This window comes from Lagopus leucura, unplaced genomic scaffold (assembly GCF_019238085.1).
Source record: "Lagopus leucura isolate 7727_CA_CO unplaced genomic scaffold, USGS_WTPT01 Super-Scaffold_100004, whole genome shotgun sequence".
Classification (NCBI taxonomy): Eukaryota; Metazoa; Chordata; class Aves; order Galliformes; family Phasianidae; genus Lagopus; species Lagopus leucura.
In genome coordinates, this window is record NW_024962264.1 from 36497902 (window position 1) to 36510034 (window position 12133).

Sequence of the window (12133 nt, forward strand, 5' to 3'; positions counted from 1 at the left end):
AGGAAAGAAGGAAAGAAGGAAAGAAGGAAAGAAGGAAAGAAGGAAAGGAAGACTTTTAAACACAATAGAATTTCAGCATTGTTTTGCTCCTCACTTATTCTTGACAAGGAATTACACAGAGATACACTCCCACCTTCATAGGCCATTACGACTCAAAGAAACAAAAGCTCCTCCATACCCTTGCTGTGAAATCAACTGCAGCTCCTCGGTTTAGCAGAAGCGTTGCCACATTGACGTTTCCATAATGCGCAGCTATGTGCAAAGGTGTAAAGCCACTCTACAAAAGGAAACAATCTTTATTTATAGAAATCAATGTATACAATACAATCAACTTTACTAGAACTTGATTTTAAAAGTTGCTGGCAAATAGTTGTGTTTTTATTGAGTTCACCTATGATATAGCAAAGTCTTTCAGGCAGAGCATGTAGTTTTCACATGGGAGATTATCAAAAGTGCTTCCTTCTTTTATTTTTTGCAAGCCAATAAGAGGTCAGTAACTTTCATCACAGAAAACATTAATATATCATTCATCCTTAAAGAAAATAAAGGGAATTTCCTTACTACAATTCAGAAATAACATGGGGCTTTTAGCCTGCATCTGTTCAGCAATTTTGCCTAAAAGTCAGCACAAGTTCTTGGACTTCTGTTGTACTCATCAAAGAATTACAAATTTTGACAACACATTTCCTTCTTTTATAAAAAGAAAGCAGAGGATATTCAATACCAGGAGTTTAGTCTACATGAGAAACTTTGCTAAACAGACTGAATATTCTAAGAACCATGCTTATTCACTTTTTATACATTATGGATCTGAAAGGATCTGAAGAAACTTTGCGATCTATACATCAGAAAAAAACAGGATTTACGTATTGCCACTTGAGCACTAGAAGGTGAAACATGCTTCATTTACAAGATACAGAATTATCTGACAACAGAATAAAAAAGAAAGTAGGACACCCAGCAAGCTTTTAGTCTCATAAGTAATTCAAGTAGAAAGGACCTCGTTTTTTAAGGTTTCCCTGAAGAGCTTTACACTGATTTGATCAGATCTTACAGTCTTACTGACAGTTATGGGAAAGAGAAATACTTTTCACTTCTGGACTGTGCTGTTTATTCAAAAACCTTTCTTTCAGTGTACCAATTATTATTTTAAACTGCTCATGGAATAAAGAAGTGTCTAAATAAGTGCATAAAAATGTGGAATAAAGACAGATGTTGCACCCTGAAATCAATTTTATTCTTGATAGAGCAATCAGCCTATTATTTTAACCTATTTCCATTAACTGTTTTGCTATCTCACAGGTGATCCTGGTCTAAGTAAAATCAGTCATTAAATTCATAAATTGTTGCTGTGGTAAATTACCAGAAAAATGTCTACTGAGGCTGTAGACACACAAATACAATACCGTATTAAGTTATAGAGTGAATTAATATTGTATTTATACAACTTCTCAGCACATGTATTTGCTCTGTGACAAATGCAAGGTACTTAGAGGTAGCGTAATGAATGGCCAGTGAAAAAGTTGTTAATTGCTTTACATTTACTGTAAAAGAACATGTCCATAGGCAGATGGCAGCAAGAAGCTGTCACCATTTCAATTCCCACTGCAGGCTGCCTCATAGCAATTTGCTCATGTATGCACAAAACAAATGCAGAGCACATTCACATGTGCACACATTCAAAATTCATTTCCTCATCTAACAAAGAAATGATTATTTAAAAGGCAGGATTCAAACAATGACTGCGTTCTAGGAAATACTACTTTTTCCTAAATGTGACAATAATGACTAAGGGAGAAATCACAGTTCTAGTCAATCTGACATAACGTTTTTAGCGGACATGCTCAGAGAGTCATTACATTCCATCAGTATAAAAAAATGTACTAAGTGTTATCCTTTAAGGACTTCTGAAAACTTCATTGAAAAAGATCACAATAAGAACAATGGTAAAAGTAAACAGATGCACTGAACAAGTTTTTTTTACCTTGGAGGATTCAATTATTTTTTCTACTCAAAATGTATTTTACAATGCTTCTGGCTCAGCCAGATATACCTTAATTTAGTTATGCCAAGTAAGTGCATTGTCATAATTAAATTACTTGAGCTAGAGAAACACCTCCAGTATTCTAGTTCCATTACACACTTCAGGTTTCTTTGAACTGAGTGCAAGTTCTGAGAAGTTTACTTAATATGGTAACAGTCACAAATAAAAAGAAATGCTAAGACAAAGAATGAATAATAACAGGTTTGCTGAGTGACAAAGTGTTATAGATTTAAAAAGTCACAACTTCACTTTTAGTGATAAATAATAAAGAAATGTTGTCACAGAGCAGAGAAAATAATCATAAATAATAGAAAGAATAATTAAAAATTTTTGATCTCGGTACCTCAGTCGTCCTATTCACCATCATCTGATGCAGCATGGTTTGGGAAAAAGAGGAAAGATATTAAAGATTGGCTGCAAAACCAAGAACTAAGTTGTTTTTTGAAATGAGTTATGCTGTTATAATGGGAAAAGCCATTCAAGCATGCATTAACATTAAATATAACCTATTTTCCCACAGGCAATAAACCAGTATCCTATTTGATAGGGAAGCAGTGATTTTGCTTCCATTCATATTTCTTTGGTTTATAAATAATAAGAGAAAGTTGGTTATCACTGAAATGAGAGATATAAACAAAAAGCAAAAAAAAAAATGTGTAGCTTGTAATTACTGTGTGGCTAAACAAGACAGAAGTAGAAACATTACTGGTGATACTGGTCTAGAGACTCATCTTTCCCCACAGAAGAAATTACCTTCAACCCTTTAGATGAAGGAAGCAAAAGCTGGCTGCCTGTTGGCACTCAGCCACATGAGTGCCCTGTTTCCTGTAGGACAGCATTATGTTACCTTGGACTGCACATCGGCATTGTGGTCGTTCTGCAGTAGGAGCGCTGCTGATTTGGTGTCATCTTTTCTGGCAGCAATGTGCAAAGCTGGTAATCTCACTTTCCCCTTGGTGTCATTTTCCAGCAGGATAGCCACTGCTTGATTGTGTCCTTGTTGCAGAGCAACAGCTAAGGGAGTAAAACCATCCTGCAAGAGAAAAAAACAAAATATACTCAGTAAGATGAAGGACACTGGGCTTCAGCGAACTGCACGGCACTGTTCACACACAGAAATATGCTAAGCACATCACCAGCTCTTTTCTGCCTCTACACCACAATGCTCACCAGTGAAATGGCATCAGAGGCACAACATTTTAATCCAGATGTGACTTCAAACACATCAGAAGAATGCTTTTTTTAGTTCAAAGTTTTGTTTGTTTAAGTACAGGCGAAGGATCATTCTACAGTATCTGTCCTAATTATCATAAAATGGACCACAATGTGTATTCTAGCAATATTTTTGCAAAAGAAAAGAAAACATATCTCCAGATGCATTTGCTTCTGTTTCCCATTCTAGTTTATATATGGCCTATAACTCACAAAAGTCAGCTAATATTTAGTAATTTATTCAAATTCTAACTGGAAAAACATTATATATTTTTCTGGAAATCAGAAAAATCTGTTTTTCCTTTGTATTTTTAGATTTGTTTTTAAATTGTTTTCAAAATTTCATGCTCTGTCACACATGCCCTGAACTCCCAATACTTTAAAATGTATCAAAACTCAAAACCTGCGTCTTAACTGAAGTACTGCCTGCTCAAGTACCTCATCTATAAAACTATACCTAAAACAATAAATCTAAAAGCTCAAGTCTTGCATGTTGTCTAAGCACATATGCTACGTTCACATGCTAGACTGAAAGGCAGCTAAACCACAAGCAGCAGTGGTTCCTCACAAACTGAGTCTGTGACAAGAAGGCTGGTGGATAATAGTGCTACGAAAAGGGAAGGGAATAAAACAAAGTTTTCCATGTGTAGATCAGAAGGAACAGCTGAAGAGTTTATTATGGCCAAACTGCCTAAGCAAACTAAGACACATTGTAAAAGGCATAGGAAAGAGATAGAACTGACTGGGAATACGAAAATAGGAAGATGTAAAATAATAAAGGATAAGTCGGAAAGGAATGAGTGCTAACATGCTGAAAGAAGCATCTGAAGAATTGCCAAAGCAATTTTCTCCCCTAGTAAACTAATAACACTCACTCCCTTTTGCGCTGAACTGTGGGTAAGTGTGCTGTAACAGCTATACTCATACAGTTTCTTTCTGTAATAGAGATTAAATTCTGTACAGTGAAATAAAATGTAGTGAACAGCTGATGTAACAGCTGAACTGCAGAGATAATTCTGAGATTGGGGCTACATTAGGTGCTGAAATGGCTTAATGCATTTGCCTTTTGCCTCTGGAAACATGAGAACAAATCCTGGATTAGAGGCCCTATGAAACTGAGATCATCCTGACTCTGATTTTGTACCTACACATATAAAGTGAAGGACACATAAAATAGAGGGAATAAAGTACATCCAAAGGCAGTGCCTGTTTCAGAGCTTCAAACACAAGATCAACAGTTTGATTTGTCCCACTTTATCTTCCATCTTTCTCTGAGCAGCTATTGCCGTTCTTGCATTGTCCCTCCTTTTACTTGTAGGTAGCATGGCTAACAGGAGCCCTGAGAAAGTATTTCATTTCTCCACCTCCTCACGTGAGAACAGTCTGTCTTTGAGGTCAAACAGAATGTCCTTCCAAAGTCTTTTGATGCTGTCTCACCTTATCAATGTATCACTTCTTTGTTCCATTCATAAGACTTAAATTCAGGGCACATGTGAAAGCAGATAGCAGCTCAGTTTTCTACTGAATACAGGTTTCACTAATATTCGCATCACTAAAGACACCACCTGAGCAAGGTTTGAAACCAAAACTTATCTAGGTAAGTGATAAGGGGATAGACAGACCTCACTTTTCAGGCCACAAAAGTAAGATCTGACTTTTCTGATGACAGAAGACAGACTTGGACTCAAGTTCAGAGTGGGCCCAGTTGGCTTTTCTCCTTCCCTGTCTTTTTTTTTTTTTACAAAATCAGACAACCCTACAAATTCCAATGATGCCTTGATGTCTGTGTTCAAGCAGAGGCCACATGAATTGTAACCACATCATCTTCACAGTTCCTGTAATCTAATGATCACTGCTCCTCATCACAGTCAATAAAAGCTATTTGGTGAAAGACTGAGAGCAGGTGACTGCACGCTGTAGCCAGGCTGGGCCCTGGGAGAGCCAAAGATCCCCTGCGACTCGGTCACAAAAGGCGTGCTTCTGCCAAGTTGCCTGGTGACCACATAGGACTTCATATTTCAGAAAGCTGCAATGTAATGTGATCTCAGTGTATGCAGGCCTCAAGAGGATTATTTCAGGAGCTGTCATCAAATGGTACAGTATCCATTGAAAGAAGGGATAGTAAAGCAGCTGTTAACACTAGCAGACCAGTTTAATGAAAAGGAAAGCAAGCATAAATGCACCATCATCTTGAATGTATCCATTCGTGAAGGTAATCTGGAATGGGTAAGTTTCTGTACAGACTAGGGAAAAGTAATAGACATGAGAAGAAGCTCTCTGAGAGAGGAGGAACTTTTTTTTTGTTACTACTTCACATTGCATTTCCATTTATATAGACTAAACACGATGCCAATAAGCTTTGTAGCACAGAGTCTGGTCACTTGTTCTCCTAGCTGAGAACAAACTAAGATTTGGCTGAAGCAGAGTAACAAGAAGTCGGGGGAATACATTCTTCATTATCTAGAAGTTTCCTTCATTGTCCCCAAAGCCTTTCATTTGTGAAAGGAAGCTCTTGAGATGGAGATTCATCTCTTCCACTGGCATCTGTTTTGCTTGCTTTAAAGTTGCTTCAGGCAGTGAAATCCAGATCCTAGCAATGAATACCATCTTTCTGTACACTTATTCCCACATGATTTGATGGTAGAAGTAAACTATGTGAGGATAACCAACACATTCCCTGGTAAGCTCATCGATGCAATTCACATTAGTCATTTATCTTCCCCATGAGACCCATTTCTCTCCAGACAAGATTTGGAGACACATGCTATAATAATTCCATTCACCAATTTTTGCCCAGATGTTACTGTACAAATAGAGAAGCAGCACAAGATAGTATCAGGTGGTGGCACTCCTAGATGCTTCAGTTTTCATGGGATTTGCCAAAGATGTAAATCTGAAACAGTGACTGTTCAAGAGGAAAGGCTGTACCTCTTCACTTACCCTATGATCAATCTGCTCCTAACTCACCTGGCAATACCATTCCATTGAGGTCATCTTAGCCTCCTATAATTTCTACATCCTTTGGGAACTCATTTCAAAATTTCATTCATTTTTCAAAAATATATCCGAGAAGCTGAATGAAGAAATGGGCATATACTAAAGGTGAAAAATCCTGGGCTCGCTAAAGTCAGTGGATGATTCGCTGTCAAATAATTCAGGCTGGATTTCATTCTTTGACTTCTCACAATTACCAGAACAGTTTGTCCATCTAATGTGTTTGTTTGTGGGGAAAAAAAAAAAAAAAAAAAAAAAAAGTGAAAAATCCATAAATACAACTCAGCTAAATTAATGACTGAAAGCTCTCAAAATACTCCATCTGCAGATCTTCAGATCACTGAATATACAGGCAAGGGAAAATAAGAGCGTAAAAAAAGAAAAATCTAAGTCACCTCAGTAGCTGTGCTTTGGTTGGCTCCATTCTCCAGGAGATATTTCACCACTTCAATGTGGTTCTCTTGAGCTGCCATGTACAATGGAGTGAAACCATTCTAGGGAGAAAATATGAGAAAATACTGTAGTGAGAAAACAGTGATATTAAAGCCCAAATTATGATACAGCTAAAAACGTATTTATGCTTTTTAACTTGTTACGAGTATATAAGCAGAACAACCAAGTATTTTTAACTTAGTATGGTAACATTTTAATGTCATTTAAAGCCACAAAAGTCTACACACTTTCACACACATTTTCTTCTGATATATTTTCAGGAAGCAGCGAGCACACTAATTACCTTGCTGTCAATGGCTCCAGGATGGTAAAGCTAAAATAAACTTTTATAAAAGATGACAGGAAAGTAAAATCTTCACCCCTTTATTACATTAACTTAACCAAAGACATCATCATCTGGAGAACATAAAGTCCGTATCTCATGACATGCTGAGCTGAGATGACAAAGGATTAATATATTACACAAAATTCTGCAATACATAAAACATAGCAAACATAACATAAAAACCTCAGCCTTACAAAATAAGAACTGCATTTCTGACCATACAACAAGCTGGTCTACTTAGAAGAATCTGCTCTGGATAATACTTCCAAGTTAGGAAGTATTATCCAGAGCAGATATCTTAGGGGAAATTCATTAGAAATATGTTCTAACCAGAATTAATGCAAATACTGTGGTAACTAAGAATTTTGTTTCAGAGAAGCCAACTTGCTATGGAAACACTGAATTAATTTCCCAATTAAATGAAGTCTCTTTTTTCAGTCAGTAGGGAACACAGTTGTTTTAGCTGTCTTTACAGCTGTCCTCTACATTACAAATGTAGACAATTACTCAGAAATTTTATGTATGTTGCATATGGTGGTGACATATAGCACACCTGTTGTAGCATCTCTTTTAATACGACTTTGTGTAATATTCTAGTATTTCCATCAACAATCCTGGGACATAAACAATTAAAAAATTACACCTAACAACTGTTAAGAGCAATTTATTGCCAAAACTGTGGTGTGCATTTTGGGTATCTTGCATCGGAAGCCTCTGTCTCTGGCAGATATTTTCCAATATTCTCAGGAATTACTTGGAAGATGGAACTGAATGCTCTTATTAGTTACACACAGCATGAACAAGGTGTTCTGCAATTACACCACACAAGAAGAACATGATTTGAAAGGTTCCCGTTACCCTGGAAAAAAGGGATGGACATGCAGCATAACAAGGTTGAATGCTAGTTTCAATGCTTTGGCAGGATTAGCAAACTGGGCAAATAGGGAAAAATGAGTTAGAATTTCGCAGAAAAGGACTTGAAGGTCACAAGGACTACCAGAGGGTCACTGAGCTCATCCTGCTGTAACACAGACAATCACTGTGCTACTGTAAAAATCAAAATAGGGAAGTTACTTTTCTTTAAGAAAACTGTTGTAATTGGTGTTATTTAGTCTAGAAATAGAAAACCGAAGGGGAAAAGATAACGTTATTCAAAGAGGAAGGGAAAGACTTGTTCTGCATATTGATAATGCTAAAACAAATAGAAAAGTGCATAATTTACTAAGGTTGTAGCAAAGAAAATTCAGGATAGACATCAAGAAAAGCCCCTTAACAGTAAGATCAATGGTATTTTGGTGGGCAACTCTCCTGCCCTCAAATTACAAGCAGTAAACCAGAGGCACAAAGGAGGAACACAAGACCACCTCTTCCATTTCTGTCATGGTGGCAGAGAGGCCAGCATGCACGTGTGCAGAGAACTGCCAAGCTAACGAAGTGAGCTGGCAGTAGGAATTATGAACAGATTGGTTTGCTTTCAATTGCACTAGGACAGGACAGCACTGAGAAAACTGCAGGTAACCAAGCTGGTTTGCTTTTTTAGTTTTCCTTCTCACACTGGAAAGAATCTATTAGCAACTAACCTGTAACTAGCAGTAATTTTCTACATGCTTGGTTAGTATTCTAATACTGAAGTATAATGTAGCATTTTTTAAATGATTCATGCATTTTGCAAGATACTTCTAACATTGAATGCTGTATGGATGAATACAAGGATCACACATGCACTCATATATGCAAAGAATATGAGAATTTTCAAGCCAAAGTAAATCTATTTGATTAAAAACTTATTACTGGAACAGGATCAGGGCAATAAACCTTGGATTAGAACACCATACACAATACATATAAGATTTTATTATCATTTAGAAATACTATATGCTTACCCACCCAGTCCCAACACTGATCCACAGACTGCCCACTACATCAGGTATATTCTCCTAACGTGTCATAGTCCTACCTGTAACTACAGCAAATGCATGTAAAGAAACTTGCCTACATAAAGTCACAGCCTCTTTTTTTCCCCTCAAACTTTGTTTATAGTGTAAAATTATCATATATTTTTTCTTAAAATCTTTCTTATCTTGGAAATTGCAAAAGCATGCTGAGTTTTATTTGTAACATTGCCTACACCAGACATACTGAAAAGCTTCCTCTGAATTTATCCTCTGGCAAGGCCAAGCTTCATTTTTTTCACAGTCAGGATGAAGTTTGCTTTCTTAGTGAAGAACTGCTTTCAGACCTTCTAATTGTGGTGTTCCTGACCTCAGCACTTTTGGCTCTTGCCCAGAGACTCCTATTTTAGGAGATTCCCAACATTACCGCTGTCCTTGGCAGAGCTCTACCCAGTGGGATAACCTGTTAGCCCTGCTGGAGCTGTTCCTTTTTTCTTGTTTCCCGGACTCCAGGACTTCCACATCTCCTCCCACTCAGCACAGTTTCTCTGACAGGCTATGGTGTGCCTGCTCTTCTGTCTGTCTCCTACACAACAAGTTTTTTTCTCAGACAGACCTTCAGTTAAATGGAAATGCCCACAACAAAAGCATATCCCTCCCTCCATTCTATTTACTTCTTGGATCTAAAATTCCCTTCCCTGTTTCTCATCTTTTAGTTTCAAAGAGCTACATACCAACACTAGGTTTCTCTGTTCTGCTTCTACAGGTATTTCAAAGTTCTGGATACCAGACCTCTGGAAACTGAAGACCCTAGACTTCTGTTTCATTACTCACAGTGTTTACCAACAAACTCAACCCACAAACGATGTTTCATGGATGTACTGCAAAGGACAACAACCTCTCTCTTGCTTGTACTAGTATGTAAATGGGATGCAGAAGTTTTATTGGGCCTTGAAAGGGAAAAGTATCTTTATTACAATACATTTTCCTTGAGCTTATAAGCTCACGCTGTATCAACACATTCCAGAATTCAAGTAAAAATGGAGACTATAGTAACTAAATATGACAGGAAAAGAAGAAATACACTTTCTTCTTGTTTTCTCAAAGCGTGACTGCATAATTCTGCTGTGTCTGCATGTCTAGGTTCTGTGCATCATATGAAAAACAGAAATTATTTTGTAATGATATATAACATTCACTTTCACAAAATGATTTCATCAGAGTATTTGTTGTGAGGACATAGTACTCAGATTTGATTATCCCCTCAAATACATACTGAAAAATGTTTACTTCTACAGTATAAAGTTATTATGCGAAATTAACACTAAGCAAGTAGAGTATATTTCATGCCCCATTCTCTCTACTACATTCAATTATTTACTTGCTAATTTGAGAAAATGACTAGCTCTCAATGATTCTTCAAGCTAATAATGCAAATTGGCAAGCCTTAATATGACTCCGAATTTGTATCATTAAATGCTATCCAAGCCCTAATGAAGAACACAGTCGGAAGAAGCAAAGAGATTATTAAAAGAGATTATTATTGAGAAAACCACACAGCTTAGCCAGTTTAGCTGTATTTTAGGGCAAGTTTTCAAAGAATCAAGCTCTTTGTACGCAGTACCAAATGACTGGAAGTACACATCTTCTAACTTGGTCTCAGTAGCCACTCTGAATGACTGGCCTACCCACATGAGTATGCAGCCCTTAGCATCTGTCCATATATAGAAATATGTGTGTATATACATATATATATTTATATATATACACACACATTTATCCTTTATCCTATCCTGCATGCTAATGAGGGAAATAGAGAAAACAGATGAAAATATTTCCCCTCAGTTTGCCTCACTTATGATGACATATGAGAGCTGTGATTAAAGAGCTAACAAACTCAAATAAAATATTTTATTTTAAAAGCCTCCAAGAACTGTTGAAGACTGTATTAAAAGAAGACTAAAATTACTAGGAAAGACAATTGACATTTAGCACAATTGTTTATATAAAGCAAATGCTCATTCCTAGTTACTCTTCAAGATATAATTACCAAGTAAGGAGCCCACACAGTCCTACCTAGGCCAGTTATCTCACATGCCTCTCCATCTTACTCTATGGGTTTTTGGTTCGAAATCTTGATTATCTTTTATCCTACAATTTTGCTTCACACCAAGGAAATGAAAAGCTATCAATCAAGGTCACAAATGAAAACCAAAGTGGTTAGACATTTTGTTGTAATCTGTAATACAATTCTCTAATTGTAATTTCTCAAGTGACATTTAAAGATGCTGTGAGCAAAATATTGCGCAAGCTTGGTTTTCTCTGGGTTGCTCGTTTCCATTGTAGGACCTGGCAATTTATCCAACCTGAGGGAAGCTTCTGTGAATTTAATTCTAGTTTTCCTCCTGTGTCTCCTTCTTTTTCCACTCTTAGAACACAAGCCAGTTTCAAAATGAAAGAAACACTGGCACAAAGGATGAGATATGAATGAGACAAGATGAGACAAGCTTAGATTAGTCATAAGACAGCACACTCCGATAATAAATTCTTCTTATTAATGACCATAGCATTTAAACAGTAAGAACATAATCACTGCTCAAACCTTTAAAATTCAGTAACTGTTTCAGGCTTTTTCTACTCTTCTGAATACTGCTTGACTTAAACAAAAATGGCAAGATCCTGATTGAAATCTTTATTCAGTGACATACAATTCACGCCCCTTGTTTCCGCACTCTCCCAGATATTAAACCAAACCAGTGACATCTACATCCCATCTTAGCCATCAGAATAAACATGTCTACTATCAGAACTAGAACTGTCAATATAAAGAGCGTAATAACAAATGCATTAAAAAACTTTCAGATTGTAAACTTCTGCATTTAGACTGAGACATTTCAGCAGGGTTTCAAAAGTTGAAAACATCTAAAACTCTGAGAAAACTACTGCATTTTTTTTCTTCAGTGAACATGAAGCACCTACCAAGAATTTAGATCAACGCTGCTGAGGAGTGACAAATACTGGCTTATTACTGCTCAATTTTACCTCTAACTGCTTTTTCATAAGACCTATTTGTGTAAAATATACTACTACAATACTCAGAAGACAGTTTGATATTTGTCTGTATGTCCTCCTCGAGTTCTCTAGCAGTAAGTATGACTCTACCTACTATCATAACAAGAAACACTGAAACAACAGTAGTGGGGAAAAAAACAA

General features: G+C 36.7%; 1 protein-coding gene across 41 annotated transcripts in view; it reads right to left on the reverse strand.

The window, feature by feature from the left end:
• The window catches only part of ANK2 (ankyrin 2), a 306380-nt gene that overhangs the window by 105788 nt on the left and 188459 nt on the right, over positions 1 to 12133 (reverse strand). For 33 of the 41 annotated variants that reach the window (XM_042870754.1, XM_042870755.1, XM_042870756.1 and 30 more), the window contains 4 exons: positions 6646 to 6744; positions 2892 to 3077; positions 2388 to 2411; positions 179 to 277 (listed from right to left, as the gene is read on the reverse strand). In XM_042870754.1, coding sequence (XP_042726688.1) covers positions 179 to 277; positions 2388 to 2411; positions 2892 to 3077; positions 6646 to 6744 — 408 coding nt within the window. The remainder of the gene's footprint in view (positions 1 to 178; positions 278 to 2387; positions 2412 to 2891; positions 3078 to 6645; positions 6745 to 12133) is intronic. The other 8 variants (XM_042870772.1, XM_042870741.1, XM_042870777.1 and 5 more) reach the window with 1 other exon arrangement.